This window comes from Rhineura floridana, chromosome 10 (assembly GCF_030035675.1).
Source record: "Rhineura floridana isolate rRhiFlo1 chromosome 10, rRhiFlo1.hap2, whole genome shotgun sequence".
In the NCBI taxonomy this organism is placed as follows: domain Eukaryota; kingdom Metazoa; phylum Chordata; class Lepidosauria; order Squamata; family Rhineuridae; genus Rhineura; species Rhineura floridana.
This window is the reverse complement of record NC_084489.1, coordinates 2899068-2923642: the sequence shown is the minus strand read 5'-3', so window position 1 is coordinate 2923642 and position 24575 is coordinate 2899068. Positions and strand designations below refer to the sequence as shown.

The 24575-nt window shown below is 42.6% G+C and overlaps 1 protein-coding gene across 1 annotated transcript in view; it reads left to right on the top strand.

Moving 5' to 3' along the window:
* The window catches only part of CNTNAP2 (contactin associated protein 2), a 1241930-nt gene that overhangs the window by 1139940 nt on the left and 77415 nt on the right, over positions 1–24575 (top strand). Inside the window, exons 19-20 of the mRNA XM_061587450.1 lie at positions 20108–20353; positions 23557–23690. Of these exons, the coding sequence (XP_061443434.1) occupies positions 20108–20353; positions 23557–23690 (380 nt within the window). The remainder of the gene's footprint in view (positions 1–20107; positions 20354–23556; positions 23691–24575) is intronic.

The window sequence follows — 24575 nt, the reverse complement described above, 5'->3', positions numbered from 1 at the left end:
ATGGTATAACTGGTCTAATATCACCTCTTTTCACCTCTTCCACAGACTGAGCTTTCTCACTCGTCATCCATTTCTCAAATATATCCATCAATTTTGCCCCCAACTCCACAAAAGACCTCCCCTATCTGTATCTGGCAATTTCTGAAGAGTTTTCTAAAATAATCAGGCCCCAATCTAAATCTTTTGAACACTGCTTCTTTAAATTCAGCATATGTCACTGGCCTGTCTGAGGGGAAATATTGATACACCTCAGCCAATTCCCCTTTAATTAAGTTTGATAAATCCTGCATATATTTATCTAATGTTGTGAGGTAAATTTGTGGATCCAGTCCAGGCTCATACACAGCAAAATCCTTTGGAGTTACTTTTATTTTTGCTTCATCTCTCTCTTTTCTTGTCTCCTCAGAATGAAACTTCTCCCTTTCTAATTTTAACATTTCCACTTCTATCTCAGACTCCATTCTCAATCTTTCATCCTCCATTCTCAATCTTTCAGCCTCCATTTTCACTCTTTTGGTCTCCATTCTCAGTTTCACTATCTCAATCTCTCCATCCTTATCTTTTTCCTCAAGTTCCCATCTTAACTTCTCTCTTAAATACTCCACATAGGCAGGATTACTTGAGCACCCTTCTGGGGTCTCTTCTCTTGCAGGCTCTTGGGTTTGGACCGATGTATAAGTGATTAGTGCTACCCGCAATTCATCCACCCTTTACCCTCATGAGGTAAATGAAAAGCTATACATTTTCCCTCCAGCTCTTCTCTCTTCATTTTCAAGAACTCAGCCATGTTTCTCAGAGCTCACACACTTTACCACACACTCACAAGTAATCTTTATTAGTTATTCCCTTCACAATCACACCACTTTTTAGCGACTCTCTCTTGTTCGTATCCCACCACTACAGCCACCACCTGTCACAACCCTTCCTATCAGGATCCCACCTCATGCCACCACCTGCTAGGATCCCACCTGTGGCTACTGCCTTGTCATGGTCCCACCTCAGGATCCTGCTCTCAAAATGGTTCTCTCACCGGCTCTAGCAAAGATCTCTCAAGATCCCACTGCTAGGCAGCACCACCAGACCTTCCTGTAAAACAATATTGCCTTGAGACTGTGCCTTAGTCTCCTCTTGGCTTATTGCTACTTTGTGTCTGGGTGCACTTGCAGGCCACCCTCCCCCCTGTATCTTTGTGCCTATAAAGAATACAGTCCTGGGTTGCTCTGGATACTTGATGATGTTACACTATCTCTTCACCACTGCCACCATTGATACTGTTTCCCCACCTTGGTATATACCCTGCCCACCCTTCTGGTCTGTGTAACCCAGCCAAGGATCAGACGTTCTGATAAACCAAGAAATATTTATTTATTTATATATACAGGAATAACAAGATTACTTAAAGGTATAGTTTAACAACCGTTTCATCAGATGCATTGCTCTTTATGTTTCTAGCCGTCAATGACCTACCTCACTACCTGCCTAATCCAATCCAACCCACAAAACCAACTCCAACCTCCCTAAGAACTCCCACCAACAGAACTCTCTCTCAACTGTCATCCTCTCATTTATACCTTCAGACACTCAAACGCTCAGCCAATCATAATACAACATTCTCCAGCATTCCAGCCCATGTACTCCCCCCTCTCACTCAGTCTACTTACCATATATACTCTAATAAACCCGCACTTTCCATATTTACAGTATTATAAATACAGGGGCATCACAACCTTCACCCAGCATGCCTCAGGGTGCTGGCCATTATCTAAACCTCTTGTCTGCCTGCATTAAATGTCAAATAAACCAAACAGCCAAGTTAAACACTATCCTACAATAAGTCAATCAAAATCAGATGAAGTATCAGTTTTTAATTTCTTGAAGAACTCAAACGTGAAATTGTTTATCTTCTAACAAAAATATGTGGAACCAGAGGGGAGCTGGGAAATTACAGGCCAGTTAGCTTAACATTTGTTCTGGGAAAACTAGTAGAAATCATTTAAAGAAGAACAGCATGGCTACAAGGATAAGTCCTGTCCTTTTAGAGTATAAATAAGCATATAGATAATGATCCAGTTGGCATTCTGTGTTTTAGACTTTCAAAAAGCTTTTACAAAGTATCTCACGAAAGACTCCTGAGTAAGCTTAGCTTACTCTTATGGATCAGTAACTGGTTAAGTAACAGGAAGGAGAGAGTAGGAATAAATAGACAGTTCTCCCAATGGAGGGACAATGGAGTCCCCCAAGGATCAGTATTGGGACCTGTGCTTTTTAACTTGTTCATAAATGATCTAGAGTTAAGGGTGAACAGTGAGTAGCCGGGTTTGCTGATGATACCAAATTGTTCAGGGTGGTCAAAAGAAAAATGAATTGCATAGAGCTCCAAAAGGATTTCTCCAAATTGGGTGAATGGGCAATAAAATGGCAAATGCAATTCAATGCAAACAAGTGTAAAGTGATGCACATAGGAGCAAAAAATCCTAACTTCACATATATGTTAATGGGGTCTGGACCAGTAATGACAGACCAGGAAAGAGACCTTGGGGATATGGTGAATTAAAATGTTGACCTGGTGTGCAGCAGTTGTGAAAAAGGGAAATTCCATGTTAGGGATCATTTGCTCCCACAAGATAGAATGATGACCATCAACTTGGATGGCTTTGAAAGAGGATGAGGTAAATTCATGGAGGATAAAACTATCAATGGCTGGTAGCATTGATGGCTATGTTCTCTGTTCTTTGAGGCAATGTGCCTCTGAATACCAGTTGCTGGGAATCCCAAGTAGGGAGAGTGCTCAGGTCCTGTGTGTGGGTTTCCCATGGGCATTGGTCGGCCGCTCTGAGAACAGTATGCTGGACTAGATAGACCTTGGGTCTGACCCAGCAGGTCTCTTCTATTTCTATGAGTTGTTGGGGCAACACGTTGAGTAATATAACAATGTTCTTTAAACTTTTGATATATTTATAATTTTATATTATGAACGCCTTCATAATTGTAAGTTGCTCCAAGACATTTTTGTAGTGAGCAATGAATAAATCCTATTATTATTATTGTTATTGTTATTATTGATGGTGATAATGATGGAGGAACAAAAAAGAGGCAAGCATTTTTTCAGAAAACATTTGCTTTCTTTTCCTGTATCATTGCCTGTTGTTTCTTCAAAAATATTTTTTCATCCCAACATGCTTCTCAAGTGAACAGATGTATGCTACACATACAATGGAAGAATATCCAAAATATTTGGAATATCTCTCTTTACTATATTTGCACTAGATTGCCATCACAGTTGCACAGGGTTTGACTGGTGGCCAGCAATAGGGCCTGTTTGGGTGCCTCAGGTAGAGTGGAACCCTATGGTGACTGCAAGCAGCACTCCACATCAAACTGATGAGGTCACAATAGGTAGTACTAAGGACAGTGGGGAGGACAAAAGTGGAACATTATGAGCCTCTGAGGAGAATATTAGAAACTCTCAGCTGTGGCCACCTGCTCAATATCATCCATGGTGCAGCTATGGGTCTCAGCCCACACCAATTGGCTGACATGCTGCTGAGGAGGCAGAGAGGAAGGAAGCAGTTGCTGATGTGTGAGAGAATCCAAAATGTGGCTGGTGCATGCACTCCTTCACTTGCTTGCTCTCCTCAGCCTGTACTGGCAGGGGCAGCAGAGGGGGAGGCAGATCCATCCTTGCTCAGCTGGCTCCACAACAGTGCCCCACATGCATAATGAAGGCTCCCTTGCTGGCTCCACCCAGCCGCACCTCATCTCAAACGAAGGAAACAAGGGAGGAAGACTGTTGGACTCAGTCTGTGAGTCACTGAAAACTTGAACTCAAAGGGTTAACCTATACCTTGTTGAGGTGGGAGGGGGTTCTGGGGAAACTACTCTGCTTCCTTCCTGTCTCTCTAACCAGACCTCTCTGCTCTACTTCCTCATTCGTCCTTCTCTTCTAAGCCTCATGTTGATGGCAGCCATACTGGCTGCTGAGAGTTCTTTGCTCTACGATGTAAATATGCTTTATTTCTAGTAAACACTTTGTAATCCAGTGTTCAAGTCTCTTGTCTGATCCGTCGCTACTCATTGGGGAGCTGATTCAGACTTCAGCTGTGACAGAGAAGGAGGGGCAGGGGACAAGTGGATGACAGGAAGGCACTGCACAGATGCTACCCTGACTGCACACAGACACACTCGGCTCCACCCTGAAGGCATGGGGGAGAGTATCTGCTGTTGGAAGCAATGGAAAGTGACTCATAGAGAGTTCATCATGGAGAGGAGGGGGCGTTTCTCCACTTTTATTCTGTGAGGGGAGCATATGCAGGGGATTTGTAAGTAGAGTGAGCAGAGGGGCAGTGCCCCCTAGTGTTATAAACTTTGCTCTACAGCTGCACATTAGAGTCTTGTTGCTGTGCTAGTGTAACAGTATTTATTTATTTATTTATTTATTTATAAACATATTTGTATACCACTATTTCTTTTCCAAAAACCTCAAAGCGGTTTACAATGAATAGACAACGTATAATAAAAAAACCATTAGTGTACAATAAAAACAAGGTCGACTCACTCTAAACCCAGACAAACAGAGCAATCCAAACTCCCCTTAAACTGGTGGAGGCTGTACTGAGCCGAGGCATCCCTCTGCCCAGTTCTGCTATGTGAACAAACCTCCTCCTGGGTGGGAGGCCGGCTGGTTGCATCCCCAGCAGAAAGTCCCCAAGACAGGGCATTCCAAGGGGGGGGCTGAGCCCATCTCAGTGTCATCACATGATGGCATTGGGTCCAATAATCCTGCCCCCCTTCTACTGCAGCCACCCTGAGCAGCCAGACCATGGATGTGGTGGTGGTTCTGCTGCTTCACAAAGTCTGTTTACAGGGGGTGGGGATTTGGATTGTTAGTTTAACTTAGGTCCTATTGAAATAAATGGAACAAATTAATCATGAGTTAAGTCCCATTGATTTCAGTAGGAACTAGGTGCAACTAATATAGTCTGGATCCAATCCAATGTCTATAATTTGTGTCCTCTAAATAAGTGAAGGAATGGGTACTTGTGAATCCAAACATCTGGGAAAAAACCCACTATATCCTCCAACAGAGGAAAAATCAATATCTTGTGATGGGGACAAAGGCAGTGGAAGCTAGACGATGGGTAGGGTAAGGGGTGTGAGTGGATAGTATGAAAGGGCAGGATTTTTCCATGTGAACTGAAAATGTGCCTCAGCGTCCATATAAAGTTGCTTGAAGATTTCTTAATCCATTGCTGTTTTAAAGTATCAAAAATAATTGCTGTAACAACCAAGATCTTCTTTAAAAACAAAAAAGTGCTTAAGACATTTTCTTATTTCAAAGTAAAATAATATAGGAAAGTATTAATACAGAAGTACTAATACAGGAAAGTGCCCCTCCTTGCAAAGTATACTGCACTTCTTTGTAATCTCCCAGCCAGAAAATCATAGCACAAATCTAACTGAAGAATAAAAAGAATACAAAAGTGAAAATGAGAGAAAAAGTAAGAAATGGGAAGAATAGGAAAAAGAATAGAAAAAGAATAGGAACAAACTCTCAAACACTTGTGTGTGTGTGTGTGTGTGTGTGTGTGTGTGTAGAGAATTGAGATAGAGAAGTTAAGTCCATGCACTTCAAACACTAGAGCATCCACTTCCACTAGGAGTCTTGACACTTTGTAGAGCTGCAACTGAATTTAATCCTAAGTATGAACTGAAAAGGGTAGGTCAATGACTTGAGATTAGCTGAGGGGGCCTTCTTGGTAATTCCACCACCCTCAGAAGTTTGGGGGATGATGGCCCAGAAGAGAGATTTGTGAAATTCCCTCCCTACAGAGCTAAACCTGGCACCTTCGCTATACAGTTTTTGGTAAATGCTGAAGACACGCTTCTTTACTCTGGCCTTCAGCTGCTGAGATGTATGTTTTCAGGACCTATCCAATTCTTGTGATTGAAACCTGGCTGGCAAACCAGATAAGGGGCCAGTTCAGACAAGGCTTAAGTTAGGGTGCCTGTGTGTCCTACTTTACATATGGCCATCCTCTATCTGAAGAGGTGTCTAGTCCAAGTCCAGTTTAAATCCTAAGAAGGGAGAGAAGGGGTTTGAAATTGCCCTTGCAGTTATCACCTGGATAACAGATACACAGATCAGCTGGTCACAATTTTCCCCACTATAGTGAAATGTATTGGATTTATTTAAATTATAGTTATTGTTTCTAAATTTGAGTCTATACATGTAAATTAGTATATACAAATTTTATGCACATCTGTGTACATTCTTTTGGCGATGCATAAATAGCCACCCTACTCTGAGAGTGTAGTCTAAGCACAGTCCAGAAGCAGGAGCATGCCTACCCAACCTGTCTCTTCCATCTCCAGACCTTCCATACATCAGTACACTGTACAGAATGCTCTCATAGGACCTATCTATGGAAAGTCCAACATACATAGGCCCAAGCTGCTTAGTCATTAATTCACATAAAATCCAGTCAATTATTGCATGGTTTGGGCACATGGACTTTACACATGCAGGACCTCCATGATTGTTATGTCTAATGCATGGAACCGCAGCAGGTCCAGAGAAGGAACAAGAGTACCTAGGCTGCACCTAACCAGGGCCTCATTCAGACTGGCAGGAGGACAAGAAACTTTTTGATGATCATGTATGCGTCCTCCGAATATACATCCTGCTTACTTTTTTTTACACCATAGTGATTTTTGATTTCAGTGCATTTAAGGGACCAGTAAAAAGGAATGATACAAAAAATCTAAGCAAATAAATGCTGCTGACTCTGAGGATCAGCCTAGATTGGTTTAAAACTAGCAAGCACTTCTCTGGGTAAGTGTGGGCTACACACTGTGGGGATATTTTTATTGATGAAATTCATTCATGGAATTCCTGACTGTTGGCTGCTGTGAAATTGCACTTCTTCCAGCCTTAGGAGGGCCATATCCCACATATGAGTAACACTTCAGGTGCCTGAGATTTGCAGCTGCTGTACCAAGGACATAGCTGTCAAAATGGAATATGACATTTCTTTCTATTAAGAGCTCTTTTTTGGTGGGAGTGTGTAATCAGCTACAATTGTTCTTTCACTGATCTGAGGAATAGTTATGAGGAGCAGCTGAAATGAGTCTGCAGTCTGAGAGATTGCTTTCCTGACCTTTTTTGCCCTTAGATTATGTATTTTTTCCTCCATCATGGTAACAGTCCAGCAGTAGTTAATGGAATTTTTGAGGGCTGATCCTGTTTGCATTCATTCTCTGCATTCTTAATGGCTTTCTGCCTAAGCAGAGGGGCTATGGGGCATATCCTAAAATTAATGAGTTTGTTTTTGTATAAGAAGGGACTGCCCTAAGGGACAAGGTTAGGAAGACATCCTTCTCCATTTTAATATCTTGAGCATAAGAAAAGAGAGAGGACTAGGCTAATACTTAAAAGAGCAGTGGAAATAGTTTTACAGCAGCAAGCTTTTGCAGAGTTCCACTCTTAACGTGTTCTTTACTGCTGCTGCCTCTTTAGTTCTGTTTATCTTGTTCTGATTATTTAAATTATGATTACATGTTTTTATTCTACTGTAAGCTGCTTTGAATACTTTTTTTAAAAATGGGATCTAAATTTATTATTATTTATTATTATTATTTATTAGATTTATATCCCACCCTTCTTTCCAATAGGAGCCCAGGGCTGTAAATTTACATTTATAAATAATTCATTGCAGCACAATCCTAACCATGTCTACTCAGAAGAAAGTTTTTTTTAATTCAGTGTGTCTTACTTTCATTTAAGCAAGGTTAAGATTTCAGCCTTTGTTAGCAACATTGGACCACAATTCTGAGGAACAATGGTTGAAGGTGGGCTAGGCTCCTCTGTCACTCCCCGAAGTGTGCTTCCAGCAGTCTCATGAACACAGCTAGCCTTTACCAGATATACAAGCTTGCCCTATTGATTTTATTGATTTTAATGTATTGATTGAACTTGTTTTGTTATCCCACCTTACCTCTGTGGTGGTTAAGGTGGCAAACAACATCTGCAGCACAACCCTGTAAGGTAGGTGAGGCTGAGAGATAGTGACTGGCGCAAGCCACCCTGCAACATTCATAGATGAGCAGGAATTTGAACCCAAGTCTTCCTGGCCTCTAGGAGTTGTGGAAGTGGGCAGCAGCAGGACAGCACTTCTTAGTTAACTGGATTTCACCAAGGAACTTCCAGTGGTTATTGTCTTCACTAGGCTTTCAGAGAAATCTCAAAAATCTCTAGTACTGAACTGAAATCAGATGTCTTGCCAAATTTGCTTCTGGATTCTTGAGTGGACCTCAGAGGAGCAGGATTCATCTTGTTTCCATTGCAAAATCTTCTCACATTCTTTGGTGCTAACAAGCTTGAAAGAGAAACAAGTATTCTGTCCCACCCTTACATACACATGCAAACATTTGCTTACATGGCAGTGCTATTGCCCGGCTCCCAATGGAGCTTGTACAGGATAATCCATTGGTGGATTGTGCCCATTTCTGAACATTCCTTCACCAGACATCTGGTGCAATGCATTTATTATGTGAAAGAAATCACATCATTGGGACCTTATTCATGCCTCACTATAACATTAGTTCAAGTTTATGATCTTCTGACTGGTTTCTCACATGAGACTTAATTGTATATTCTTTTACCACCTTGCTTTCCCTGTTTGCATAGGAGACTTTCCCCTGCATCATGAAGAAATTATACAGAGGAAGAAAGCATAACGGGTTTACTTTCCATTAACAAGAACAAATAATTGCTACACTTCTCTGTTTGAGCCTCCACAGAAAGACTCAAATGCACACATCTCACAAGTTATATATAGCAGAGACAGCCAAAGCAGGTTGCCCATCCTTGTCTCAAGGAATAGCTTTAATTCCTGGCTTCTGAGAATAATAGAAGAGTAGAGTTGGAAGGGGCCTATAAGCCATCGAGTCCTGTTCAATACAGGAATTCAGCTTAAAGCATACCCAACAGGTGGCTGCTCAACTGCCTCTTGAATGCCTCCAGTGTTGCTTCCTAGGTAATTGGCCACTCTAAGAGGCAGGAAGTTTTTCCTGATGATTAGTTGAAATCTGGCTTCCTGTAATTTGAGCCTGTTATTGCATCTCCTGCCCTCTGGGATGATCGGGAGGAGATCCTGGCCCTCCTCTGTATGATAACCTTCCAAGTACTTGAAGAGTGCTATCATATATCTTCAGTCTTCTATTCTCAAAACTAAACATGCTCAGTTCTTTCAGTCTCTCCTCACAGGGCTTTGTTTGAGTCCCCTGATCATCCTTGTTGCCCTCCTCTGAATGTATCACTGAACACTAAAGTCAGGATCATTCAGACCATGGTATTCCAAATCTCTGTGTATGGATGTGAAAGTTGGACAGTGAAAAAAGTGGATAAGAGAAAAATCAACTCATTTGAAATGATTTGGTAGATGAAGTGGCAGTTACGGGAACTCTGGGGGAAAGTGACCACACCATACTTGAATTCTTGATTTTAACAGAAGCCAAAGCTGAGAGTAGCCATATGCGCACCCTGGACTTCAGGAAAGCTGATTTTTAACCATAATGCAAAAAGCAGTTTCTGAAAAAAGAAATTCTAAAAGCGCAATGGCAAGCAATTCCAACAAGAAAAAAAGGGGGGAACAGCAGAAGAAGCCAATGTGGCTTCACAAAAACTTAGAGATGACCTGAAAACAAAAAAGGACACATACAGAAAGTGGAAAGGCAGGCTACAAAGGAAGAGTACAGGCAGGTATCATGGAATTGCAGGAATGGTGTCAGGAAGGCTGAAGCTGAGAATGAGCTGAGGTTAAAGCAACAAAGATGCTAAAAGCACCAAAAAAGTTTTCTTCACATACATCTGTAGTAAAAGACAGAGAAAAGAAATGGCGGTACAGCTACTCAATGAGGCTGGCAAAATGACAACAGATGACAAAGAAAAGCCAGAAGTGCTCAATTCCTACTTTGCCTCAGTCTTCTCCCAAAAAAGCGTCTATGAGCCTCCTAGGAAACATGAAGTAGAAGGGGCAGGATTGGAGCTTGAGATTGATAGACAAACAGTCAAGGAATACCTAATCTGAATGAGTTCAAACTGGAGGGCCCGATAAACTGCATCCTATAGTATTGAAGGAACTGGCTGAAGAACTCTCAGAACCGCTGTCTATAATCTTTGCAAAATCATGGAAGACTGGTGAAGTGCCGGATGACTAGAGGAGAGCTAATGTTGTCCCTATCTTCAAAAAGGGCAAAAAGGAGGAACCAGGGAACTACGGACCAGTGAGCCTAACATCAATCCCTGGGAAAAATCGGGAGCAGATTATAAAGCAGTCAGTCTGTAAGCACCTTGAAAACAATGCAGTGATTACTAGGAGCCAACATGGATTTAGGAGGAACAAATCCTGCCAAACTAATCTTACCTCCTTTTTTGATCAGGTAACCTCCCTTGTAGACAGTGGGAATGCTGTGGACATAATATATCTCGACTTCAGCAAAGCTTTTGACAAAGTGCCCCATGATATTCTGATTAGCAAGGTAGCTAAATGTGGGCTGGATGGAACAACTATCAGGTGGATCCACAGTTGGCTGCAGAATTGTACTCAGAGAGAGCTTATCAATGGTTCCTTCTCAAACTGGGTGGAAGTAATGAGTGGGGTACCACAGGACTTTGTCCTGGGCCCAGTGCCCTTCAACATTAGGCAGGAGCCTTCTCTGCTATCTTTTTGGCGCCTTTTGAAGACTTTCGTCTTTCAACATGCCTTTTAAGTTGAGACCTATCCCAGTCTGCGTCAGTGTTAGAATTGCTTTTAATATGTTTTCTTTAATAATATGTTTTAACCCTTTTTTAAAAGATGTTTTTAAAGCATTTTAAAAAAATTGTTGTTAACGTTGCTTTGTTTTAATATATTTTAAGGTCTTTTTATGATGTTTTTAAGTGTTTTTAGCGTTTCTGTTTGCTGCCCTGGGCTCCTGCTGGGAGGAAGGGCGGGACATATATCAAATAATAAATAAATAAATAAACATGTTTATTAACAACTTGGATGAGGAGGTACAGAGCGTGCTTATCAAATTTGCAGATGATACAAAATTGGAGGGCACAGGTAATACCTTGGAAGACAGAAACAAAATTCAAAGGGACCTTGATAGGCTGGAGCATTGGGCTGAAAACAACATAATAATAATATAATAATATTTAATTTGTGTGTCGCCTATCTGGCAATTAGCCACTCTAGGCGACGTACATTAAAATGAAATAAAATACAATAATATCAAATGCAGTCACATTAATAACAGTAGGTAAAATAAATACTGGACAGTCATCAATACATATATAAAACAATTATTTTAGCAGCATACGATAGATGACAAAATCATGGAGATTTACCCATCCCAAGGACCTCAAAGGCCTGTTGGAATAGCCACGTCTTCAGGGCCTTGCGGAATACATCTAGGGAAGGGGCATGTCGAAGATCACATGGGAGGGAGTTCCAGAGAGTGGGGGCCACCGCAGAAAAGGCTCTCTCCCTAGTACCCAGGTCCTACACATAGGAAAAAGAAACCAAATGCGTCGTTATAAGATGGGGATACTTTGTTCGGCGATACAACATGTGAGCAGGATCTTGGAATTGTCATTGATCACAAGCTGAATATGAGCCAACAGTACAATGTGGCTGCAAAAAAGACAAATGCTATATTAGGCTGCATTAACAGAAGTATAGTTTCCAAATTGCGTGAAGTACTAGTTCCCTCTATTCAGCACTGGTTAGGCCTCATCTTGAGTACTGTATCCAGTTCTGGTCTCCGCACTTCAAGAAGGATGCAAACAAACCAGAACAGGTTGAGAGGAGGGCAACAAGGATGATCAGGGGACTGGAAACAAAGCCCTGTGAGGAGAGACTGAAAGAACTGGGCATGTTTAGCCTGGAGAAGAGAAGACTGAGGGGAGATATGATAGCACTCTTCAAGTACATGAAAGGTTGTCACATAGAGGAGGGCCGGGATCTCTTCTCGATCATCCCAGAGTGCAGGACACGGAATAACGGGCTCAATTTGAAGGAAGCCAGATTTCAACTGAACATCAGGAAAAACTTCCTAACTGTTAGAGCCATACGACAATGGAACCAATGACCTCGAGAGGTAGTGGGCTCTCCGACACTGGAGGCATTCAAGAGGCAGCTGGACAGCCATCTGTCGGGAATGCTTTGATTTGGATTCCTGCATTGAGCAGGAGGTTGGACTTGATGGCCTTATAGGCCCCTTCCAACTCTACTATTCTATGATTCTCTGATTCTACACATTGTAATGATGTCAGAACACAGAATAAATTGCACTATTATTATTATTATTATTATTAAATTTTATTTATACCCTGCCTTTCGGCCAAAGGCCCTCAAGGAGGCTTACAAAGAAATATAAACACAGGTATAAAATACAATAAAAATACAATAAAAACAATATATAATTTACAAAAATTAAATAACAAATAACATTATCATAATATTGTTAATTAAAAGCAGGGAGAGCCCAGGGAGGCGATCTTTGCACAGAGTCCCATGTTTTTGCAAAAAGTGCCTTTTGTTTATGCTCTGTGCTCCCTGGTGAGTGCAATGTGCTCTTTCACCATGGTGCTCCTTCATGTGAGCACTACTCCTTGTGAGCTCAGAGGCCATGTAGCTGTTGGATTGTAACCTGGGAGACCAGGGTTCAAATCCCCACTCAACTATGAAGCTCATTGAGTGCATGACCTTGGGCCAGTCACTGTCTCTCACCTTAACCTACCTCACAGGGTTGTTGCGAGGATAAAATGGAGAGAGGAGCATCATATACACCACCTTGAGCTCTTTGGAGGAAATGTGGGTTATAAATGCTGCTGCTGCTGCTGCTGATGTTGATGATAAGGATGATGATGATCATAATCTGAGTTGAGTTTGGTGTATGCAGCGGTTTATATCATGGTGATGTTGTGTGGAGATTTGCAGTTGAGATCCACCACATCCAGAGCACTTCTGTGCTAGCACGGGCATATCCAGAAAAGCTGGGCAATCTGGGAAATTTGGATTTGGCACTTTACATTCTCTCCCATGGGATTTATTTTTCTTCCAGCAGCTGTTTCCGTGGTGTGGGTTTGTTCGGGTTCTGAAGGTGTAGCCAGTAGTTGAGGGAGATCTGGATGTGGTAGAACTATGTCTGCCACTTGAAACACCCATTCCCCACCCATGGCCTTCCCCATTTGGGATTTTTCCACCAAGTTAGTTACCAGCAGACATAATTTCTGCCCATTGGGCGGATGTGTTTCCACTGGAACAGTGGAAGGGTTCCTGCCATGATGAGCCTCTCTCCTCCAGAGGGCCCCTGGTTACACCTCATCCAAGCCCCTCCCTGCCATTGGCTCTGGTGGTTTGGATTGCTCTGCTAATTAATAATTAGGTTGCTTACTCTGTAGTAAGTTCTATTGAAGGCAGTAGAGAAACATGCATATGATTTCTGTTCATAGAACAGTAGAGTTGGAAGGAGCCTGTAAGGCCACCAAGTCCAGCCCCCTGTTCAGTGCAGGAATCCAAGTTAAAGCAGACCCGACAGGTGGCTGTCAGCTGCCTCTTGAAGGCCTCCAGTGTCAGAGAGCCCACCACCTCCCTAAGTAATTGGTTCCATTGTTGTACTGCTCTAACAGTTAGGAAATGTTTCCTGATGTTCAGCTGAAATTTCACTTCCTGTAACTTGAGCCCATTATTCTATCTCTTGCACTCTGGGATGACTGAGAAGAAATCCTGGCCTTCCTCGGTGTGACACCCTTTCAAGTACTTCTCTCATGGATGACAGAGGTCTCTACGTGGGTACTATAGCTCCCCCTACAGCTCGAAGACAGAAAATGCTTCAGGAAATGTATTTTGCTCCTCCCTTCCTGCTGAGGCTGTTTTCTTTCCTGTCTCAGCTTGGAGCACACCCTTTCTGGCTGTCTTCCTTTCTGGCCTAGCTTCTCTCCTCCCTTTTGCGTATATTCCAGGTTTTTCCGGCCTATCTTCCAGCTATCTATTTTCCTACTTGTTTTATACAATCAAAACAAATATTTTACTTACCTTTAGTTCTCTGTCCTTCTAGTTTCACTTTCATTTCTTTTGCCTTCCGCTCCCTGCAAGCATGGAAAAGACGTCATCTTACTTTTCGAAGAAGAAAAAATATTCAAAAAAGGCAGGGCAGTACTCGGCCTTGGCTGCAGTTAACTCCCACCCGCCCCAGATTCCCGCCAATGTTCAGCAGCAGCTGCTTATTGGCGGAGATGACCCTCTTGAGGGCACCTCTTCTCGGATGGACTCCATTGCTCCCCGCAAGCTTGCTAGAGCCAGTGAGTCCCCTCCGCTTACCTCCTTACCACAGGAGCTTTTAGCGGAGCCATTTTCGGCCGCTCGCGATGCAGCAGCCACCATTTTGTCCAACAAACACGAGGCAGCTGCCATTTTGGATCAGCACTGACCCGCCACTTTTCAGGCTGCTCCTGTGCTACAACAAAAAAGGGCACTTATTGAAGCAGATGCTTCCCATGACTTACCTTTACTCCTGCCTGAGAATAGCGCCGCAGCCCTCTCGGCAACACGGCCTCCGTGCTCCCCAGAACCCCCCCGCCTTGTTCCTATTGGGCCTAGGGAACTGGAGCGTCTCATCTGAAGATGAGCAAAGGAGGTACAATTCCCCAGTTCAATGCATGCAGATTACCCCCCCCATCCCAGCCTGGTTCTAATGCAATGCCTCGGCAGCCACAGTTGTCCCTATCTGATCTGCTATCTCCTGCTGTGTAGCAACAGCTTAAGGAGGCCATGATTGGGGAGCTTGTTACAGAATTAGCAAGTGGCAGGGCATCCAAAAGGCATTCTCCCTCCATATGGGATAATGCAGAGTTACCACCCCCACCCTCCAAAAGGCCCTCAGTTGCGTATCCACACCTTGATAGGGTGCCTTCACCCTCCCCACATGCTGTTGCTAGAGGCCACAGCACTCAGCAAGGCCTCTCTTTAGACGCAGGCCAGTCTGATGATGACAGAGATCCTGATATTGAAGAAGGGGAATGGAGCGAAGGCTCAGATATGGATGACACTGAGCCTGCTAGATTATTTGTAGAGGATCATTTTGCCCCTCTTTTCCGTAAAGTAGTGGCAGCTTTGGACTTAAATGTGACGCAGAAACAACAGGAGACCTTATCTAAGAGCTCTCTAGTGCTCCCCGTCCCTAAGCCTTCCACTAGATGCGTGCCTTTGCCCACCTCTTTTAAAAATATTATGAAGTTCGAATGGGACTTGTCTCTCCAATGCAGAAAAGGTACTAACTATGCCAATAAGTTTTATGTCCTAGATGCTGACGTTATGAACCAACTTCACATTCCAGCTGTGGACAGGCACATTTCCGCTCTACTCTCCCATGCCCTCTTGCCGCAGGACAGAGATGCTCAGTTAAAGGACCCCATTGAGCGCAAATCTGATGCAGCTCTGAAGCGCTCTCATGAAGCTAATGTGCTCTCAATAAGAGCCTTTACTTTGGCTTCTGTATTTGCCAGAGCAGCGCTGTTATGGACCGAAGACCTGCTTGACAATGTTAACAGAGACCCAGCTAGACTCAGAAAGACTCTATTCAATATATCTAGATCGCTGGCATTCATAGCAAACGCCACTATGGACTCTGCCCAATTTTCCTGCAGAGCAATGGTGGCAGCAGCTGTAGCTAGAAGACATCTCTGGCTTAACCGCTGGGATGTGGATGCAGCTTCACGTGCCAACCTAGCCTCTGTCCCCTTCTCAGGTACCAAGCTCTTTGGTGATGAAGCACTCAAGGAAGTCCTCGTAGAGACCAGAGATAAAAAGAAAGTGATGCCATCCCAAAAGTGAGAGGATAGGCGCACTTTTAAGCGTCCTGCCTCTTCCTCTTACCCTTTCCAGTCGTTTTGTGGCTCCAGGCTCACCACCAGGGCACGTGACTTCAAAAGCGGGCGCTCCTACTGGACCAGGCAGAGATTTCCACAGAAGTCTCAGACCCCTTCTTCCAGGCCCTCCCCCAACCAAACTAGACAAGGACATCAGAACCAACAATGCTTCTGACTCACCGCCAACACCACAAGTAGAAGGTCGCCTAACCCACTTTGCTTCCCATTGGCAACACATGGCCCAGGACAAGTGGGTACTCACCATTGTCAAGGAGGGGTACCGGATAGAACTTACAGAGTACCCACCCACCAGATTCCTTCCCTCTCCCATAGCCACTTCCATCAGAAAACACCAAACAATACTAGGTGAGATTTATCACCTGTTAGGTATCTCTGCCATAGAAGAAGTACCATCAGGAGAGGTTTTCTCAGGTCTTTACACCATCTTCTTCTTGGTCGGGAAAAAGGACGGATCCTGGCACGGGGTACTCAACCTCAAATTCTTAAATCAATTTGTGACCCAGAGAACCTTCAAGATGGAGACCCTTACATCCATTAGAGAAGCTCTTCTTCCACAGGACTTTCTGGCTTCAATAGATTTAAAGGAGGCCTACCTGCACATCCTCATATTCCCATCTCACAGGCGATTACTCCGCTTCTATTACAACGGCCGCCAATTTCAATACAGGGCCCTTCCCTTTGGTCTGGCTTCGGCTCCACGACTATTCACCAAGGTGATGGTCTGAAAAAGGGCATGCGGCCAAATACTTTAAAATGACAAACATCGGCTCTCTAATCCATCCTGCTACCTACCAGCAATACTTCTCTGGCTGCACATCCTCTTCTCAAAAAATTCCTGCGAGGAGCTGTTGCCTTAAGTCCTCCAGTACTGCATAGATTTCCATCATGGAGCCTGCATACTGTCCTCAGCTCTCTTCAGAAACCTCCCTTTGAGCCACTTGCATCCGTTCCTCTCAGGGTCCTGTCCTTCAAATTGATATTCCTCATAGCTATCACCTCAGCTCGCAGAGTATCTGAGCTGCAAGCCCTCTCAATACAAAAACATCTGTGTACTTTCCATAAAGATAAAGTGGTGCTACGAACTAACCCAGCCTTTGTTCCCAAAGTGAACTCACCATTCCATAGGCAGCAGGAAATAATCCTACCTTCCTTTTGTCCTAATCTCTCTCATCCCAGAGAAAAAGCATGGCACTCCTTAGATGTTAGACGTGCTCTGAACGTCTACCTTTCTAGAACTGAGTCCTTTCGTAAATGTGATTCCTTGTTTGTATCATTCCATCCGCCTACTTTAGGAAACAAGGTCTCCCGAAATACCTTAGCTAGGTGGATTAGAGTGTGTATATCTCTAGCATACGAAGCTCTGCACCGGCCTTCTCCACTGAACCTTACGGCTCATTCCACCAGATCAGCCGCTACTTCGGCGGACTTCTCCACTAATGCCTCCATAGAAGAAATTTGTAGGGCAGCCACCTGGTCATCCCCGTCTACCTTTACTCGGCATTACAAAATTGACCTATATGCATCAGCGGAGGCTTCATTTGGTCGCAGAGTTCTCCAACAGGTCCTGCGTCCATCTGACCCACCCTAGGTCGTAACTTTAGTACATCCCACGTGGAGACCTCTGTCATCCATGAGAGAAGGTACAGTTTGTACTTACCATAAACGGTGTTTCTTCATGGATGACAAGAGGTCTCCACGGCCCTCCCTAACCTGGCTGGCTATATGGGACAATATTATGGGCTGCCATGACTACGCACATTTCTGGGACTCTCCCAGACTGGTTAACTGTTTCCATGTTCTTACACCTATTGTGTTTTTTCGATGTGTTATATATTCTGTGATGAGCTGAGGCTGTTGGCAGAGCTTTACAAGAATAAAAACTGAGCCTCAGCAGGAAGGGAGGAGCAAAAAATATTTCCTGAAGCATTTCCTGTCTTCGAGCTGTAGGGGGAGCTATAGTACCCACGTGACCTCTTGTCATCCATGAAGATACACCGTTTACGGTAAGTACAAACTGTACCTTTCCTGTCATATCTCCCCTCAGTCTTCTCAAGGCTAAAAAATGCCTAGTTCTTTCAGCCTCTTCTCATAGGGCTTTGTTTCCAGTCATCCTTGTTGCCTTCCTCTGAACATGTTCCGGTTTGTCTGCATCCTTCTCAAAGTGCAGTGTCCAGTACAATATGTTTGCATATTGTAGTTGTTGACTATCTATACAGTATATAATTTTAATGCAGACATTTTGCACAAGACTACTCTAGCACATTAAAAGATCTGCCTTTATTCCAATGTCCCTTCACTCCCAGTTCAGGTTTAGCTGCTAATTCGTTTGCATTTTTAATATTATTTTAATACAGGTATAAGATCAGTCTTGTGCAAAACTTCCTTAATAAAAAAATCAAAAGGTTGATTTATGTTCTGTGAATGTGCTCTCAGCATGCAGGAATTGGAAACTGGCATGCTTGAAAATGAGCATTGTTTTGGCCTCCACAAGGAGCAAATGCCTCCTGTACCTGCCAATTCTTCCTAAAGGGCCAATTTTATTCTTATTTTTTAACACAGCTGTTTTGTGCAAGAGCAGTTTTGCAGAAAACAGATATTAAATAGATACACTATGAACATACCTTCAGCAACAATGAAAGGAAATAGGCACTCTGCATACTTTCCTTTGAGTTGATGGAAACAAAATAGCTAGGCTATACTCAGATGAGGAGCAAAAGAAGGGAGTTATCAATAGACTGTATGCAGCAACATATCACCACACACAGGACTTGATTTGTAATAATAATGACCAGTATGGAGTACCAGCACCTCTTTTATTGCTTTCCATGGCAGCCATTGTCTACTGACATCCACAGCACATTTATAAAGATATGACTACCGATACCTCATTTTATACCAAAAAAGCACTGACCGCACAGGTTTTAAAAAACAAACACACAATGCACTTCAGTGTATCCACAGTCAGGTAACATGCAATTTTATATTGGATTTGTTCCCCTTTATTGGAGTATTCATGGATTGGGAAAATCTGAATTAATTGGGGGAGAAGTGCAGGGGATGGGGAAGACATTGTATGGACACCACAGGAGGGAGGGAGGGAGAGAGAGAGAGAGAGAGAGAGAGAGGCTGCTTCAAATCCACATTAAACTTCTAAGTCAACAAGCCCTAAACTCTGCTCCCAAGGCACAGCGAACAAGGATTTGCAATTGACTATCAGGTTTCATATAATGAGCTTTAATTCTCCTTCTCATTTATTAGTCAGCCTTAACAGTAGTCCTTTTTGCTGGATCATTGGCCTGGGTGTGTATATGCAATTTGATTAAATTTGGCAATTGATTAATTAGTTCAGAGATAAATAATGGATTAACTAAATATTGTTATAGATAGATAGCCCTAATGAATTCTTCACTCCAATACACACACCTGAACTTTTAATTCATGCCCCTGATCATTTTGGACAGTTGCTTAAGGCTTAATCACACAACCACTGGGCACTCAATCAAGGCCACTGGAAAAAACCACTTGTAAAAGTCTGTGCAAGGGAGCAGTCAGTAGCAATCTAGTCATGCCCTTAAAAGTACCATTTTATGGGCCAAATACTGTTGAACCATAAAGTAGGGTCAAGCCCAAAGTAGTATGGCTCATGGTTGGTAGTATCCACATGTAAGTTAGAGATTTTCATTATCAATCAAAAGTGGTGAAATTGGATCAAACAAAAAGAAAGGTGTAAAACAGAATGGCTTTTCATGTTAGTATCTTGGAGGAGATTTACAGTGGAATGACAGCTATAAATCTATCACATAAAGCATTGAAAAGAAAACATGAACAGTCATTTTACACAATTTTACCAGGGACACTTCTAAATACAATAATTCAATTTTTGGAAAAACTGAAATAAGATAACAGCAAACCATAATATGTGCTTGCATTAGATTCAAGAAAACATTGTGAAAGTACCTCATTAAAAATGTATACTGATGTTGCCACATTTCTGACATTTTCTTTACTCAGCATTTCCCTGCACATCGGTCACAGGGTCACTTACATTCAAGCTGGCCCATTGTTTCAGCAAGCTGAGAAATGAACTGATGATAAGATCATAATAATTATTGAACATGTCCACTGAAAGATGTCACAGTACTTTAACTTTCTCTTTCTGTTCCCCCTCCCCAGATGTTGGAGCATTTTTTGAAGAGGGGATGTGGCTCCGATATAATTTTTCATCTGCAGAGAATAATGTGAAGGACTTAGGTAGCAGAACTCTCTTGAGCTCAAAAGAAACTGAGAACACTATGTCAGACCTGAACCTGAATAAAGAAGAGCTTAGTTTTAGCTTCAGCACTAACAAAGCCCCCTGTATCCTCCTGTATATCAGTTCTTACTCCCAGGACTACATGGCAGTGCTGGTGAATCCCTCTGGTAAGTGATTTGTCTTTGCTCTTACGTGAGAAATGCTTTCCTTATTTGTTTATCATATGTACTAGGGGCTGCGCCCTTGCTCATTTCACTCACCAAGCTCACCGCTCTCCCCACATTAACCTTCTAGAGATTCCACATCCCACACCATGCAACTGCTAAGCTCCCTTTTCACCTTCCCAATCACATTCTGGAAGCCACTTCTCTCTTCTATTCTGCACCCCCACTTTGTATCCCTGTTTTCACCTTTACCCCATGTGTATGCCTCTTCCCTCTTCCATTTGTGCAACTCCCCCTTGCACACAGATCACTCCCATGGTAACCTCTTGCATCTTCCTCCTCCCATACATTGCAACTACTAAGCACTCTTTTCACCTTCTGCCCAATAATGAAGCCCCCTTCATACTCCGTTAAATCTTCACACCCGTTCCCATGACTACTCCTCCCTTTTTCCAACCCCCTTTGCACATCAATTTTCACCTTTACCCCCTTTTTTCTTTCTCCTCTTTCCTTTTCTCAACTTCCCCTTGCACAGACCATCCCTATTTCCATGCTGCCACCTCCCTCCTATTCTGCACCCCCCTTTACACACACACACAGATGATATATGTTATTCAATCTTAAAAGCAAGCCTGTCAGCTTATTCAGTTAGGAAAAGCTAAGATTATTTGTTTGTTTGTTAGATTTATATCCCATCCTTTCTCCCAGTAGGAGCCCAGGGTGGCAGTAGGAGCCTTTTAGTTGATGGATGTTGTACATATATGGGTGTTTGCTTGTTAATAAAATACTTGTTTTAAATTACTACATTGAATCTGGAAATTCATGTTGAAGACAGCACATGGTGCCAGGAGTGAAATATATTGTGTTAAGGTACTATGAAACGTTTGAGGACTCCTCATCCTTCATCTCTGTCATATGAGGCAGCTGGGGAAATGGAACAGGACAGACAAAAGGAAGTACTTCTTTACTCAGCGCATAGTTAAACTATGGAATTTGCTCCCACAAGACGCAGTAATGGCCACCAGCTTGGATGGCTTTAAAAGATTAGACAAATTCATGGAGGACAGGGCTATCAATGGCTACTAGCCATGAGGGCTGTGCTCTGCCAGCCTAGTCAGAGGCAGCATGCTTCTGAAAACCAGTTGCCGGAAGCCTCAGGAGGGGAGAATGTTCTTGAACTCGGGTCCTGCTTGCAGGCTTCCCCCAGGCACCTGGTTGGCCACTGTGAGAACAGGATGCTGGACTAGATGGGCCACTGGCCTGTTCCAGCAGGCTCTTCTTATGTTCTTAAGAGGAAGAAGTTTGAGTACAGCAAGGAAGAAGGAACACCACTAAAGGAAAATAAGTGGTGGCTTTAAACAACTGTAGAGGTTTGAGTAAAGCAGGGAATGAGGAACACAGAGGGAAATTGTGGTTTTAAGCAACTTCAGAAGTTTTCATGGAGTGAGCAGGGGGAAAGACTGAGAGGAAAAAGTTGTGGTTTAAAACAAAGCTTGCAATTATACTGGAGCGAGAAGGGAGTTGGGAAAGGCTCTGTCGTGTTACCTTCTGTGTTGTACCCATCTCTGCTGTTTCTCCTTGTTAAAATTTAAAAAAAACACACCTCAGTATTCCTCCTTTGTCAATCTATTCAGGCCTTTCTTGCTGTTTTAATCCACCACTTACTCCCTGTCAGTGTCCCTCTCTTCTCACTTCCAGGCCACTGGTGTTATGCAACCTACCTTCTCTTTTGCTCCCCTACCCCACCCTGATTCATGCAAATCCAGAACTGTGATGAAGCATTATAAATCTTCCAGTTGGGTCTGCATGATTACACTACTATTTCTTTATTCATTCATTCATTTATTGGTTTGTTTGTTTGTTTATTTGTTTATCTATTTATTTTCGTACTTACTTACTTACAACTGTTCAAGCGGGCTTCGTAAAGCAGTTTACATAAGGCTTTTACAACAATAAGTATGTAATATATCTTGCCTTTCCTCGAGGGACCTTAAGGTGGCATACATTGTCCTCCCTCCTTTTATTCAGACATCAGGGTCACCCACTGAGCTTGATGGCTAAATAGGGATTTGAACCTGAGTCTCTCCAGTTCTGTTCTGTTACTTTAACTGGGTTAGGGAACCTGTGGCCCTCCAGATGCTGCCAGACTACCACTCCCATCATCCATGATCATTGATCATGCTGGCTGGGACTCATGGAGTTCAATAACATCTCAGGGGCCACAGATTCCCATCCCTGCTCTGATCACTATACCAGGCTGATGTGAGAATTTGTCATAAGTATTGGCCAGTTTCTGGATCTAGTGCCATGGAACAACTGGAAGATACTTCCCACCTGATTAAAAGAGTATTTTAAAAACAAATGAGTTATAAATAAAACAGATTATTGTTTAAAACTATTTCAGTCATACGTTCTGCCAGTTTGGGGATACAGAGATTTGCAACTGCTTTGTTACTGACATATTAGCCCCACCATCTCACCTACTTCCTATTCACAAACTAAAAACAACTCCCATCTTATTCTGTGGAAGTTCTCTTTAAGCTTCACACGTCACGTGTGTATCATACAGGTCCAAGCATCGGGGAGCCATGACTGAGTGCAGCTCTGTGGCCAATGTGGGTTTACCTCTTTGAAATGTGAGGAACAGCCTTTGGAACTCAATTCATTGTAATATAATTTCATGGTGACTCGGGATGGGGGAGGAAATTGATACATTCGCATTTAAGGCCAACTCTGTCCCATTTGCACTTTCCAAAACAATATGAGAACCAAAACACAACCATTCTTCAAAATTCACACTTATCTGAATTTTGCAATGCACTTCTCCAGCCAAACAACGTTTACAAAAATGCATATACTAGGAGGAAGTGTGCACAAAATGAATATACTGGTGAAAATAACATACAAATGTGCATTATATTAGAATAAATTGCCAGCAAAAATGTGTACATTAGTGCATGCAAAAATGTACTTATTAGGAGGAATTTTCATTAAATGCTAAAGAATTTTTATTTTTTTAAAAAAGGCAAATTGCTGCAGAAATGTGGAGAACAGAATTAAGACTGAGAAACTGAGAACCAAAATTAACAGGTCGTTCCATCCCTAATGCTGATAGAATGTGAAAATTTAAAAGTAGAAATTTTAAAAGAAAAAAATTATAGAAAACAGATAAAAATAACTAAATTGTTGAATACTCTTTTCTATAGGAAACTTACAGATTCGATTCAACCTTGGAGGTGCTAAAGAGCCATATACTATTAATGTGGATCACAGGAATGTGTCAAATGGACAACCGCACAGTGTTAATATTACACGGCAAGGAAAGTTTATAATTCTCCAGGTAAATGTCCTATTATGGGGTTATAATGATAACATTCATAATAAGAATGTGACATTCACAAATGATATGCAGGCAGAAAGTGGGGAAATCTAAATCATCTGTGACATAGATGCAATACTGTATATAGATGAGACCCTCATCTGTACTTTGACTAGAAAGAGCAAGGGGTTGGAATATTGGAAGGGGCTGGAATATTTGTCAATTGACTGCCTTTTATTCAACCAATCAAATATTTTACAAAGTTTTGTAGGAGTTGGTCTGTCTTTATAATTGCATCATGATGAAATTGAATATCAAAGTCAGAAATGAGGACTCTTTGTTCCACAGCCCAGAGCTTGGAAAAGTTACTTTTTTGAACTACAACTCCCATCAGCCCCAGCCAGCATGCCACTGGCTGAGGCTGATGGGAGTTGTAGTTCAAAAAAGTAACTTTTCCAAGCTCTGCCACAGCCTTGCAAAAGCCTGGGTGTGCACATGCACACATTTTGTTTAGGATTAGGACTTTTGTTTAAGACTAGGTACTGAAAACGTAACCACGTTTTAAAAGTGGCTTTCCTCTTTTGCACTTGCTGTATAGTGTTTGCTTGACTTAATTTTTTAAAATTGTGACTGAGCTTTCCTTTGGGTAAGGAGGGAACAACTAAATTACGGTGGGCTGGAGAAGATTTGCCCAAGGAATGAGTACTTTATCATCTGTTGTGCTCTTTTGGCCTCACTGGGCTGCTCTTTCATGAGACAGTGGAGGTCCTCTGTACATGCTGTAACAATAGGGACCCCTACCTTTCTCCTTGATCAAGCAGCCAGACAGAGGCTGCACCTACTCTTGCAGCCTCCTTCATCAGCTCCTGGGTTGGTCAGGGGGCATAAAAGCCAGGAACTCTTGGG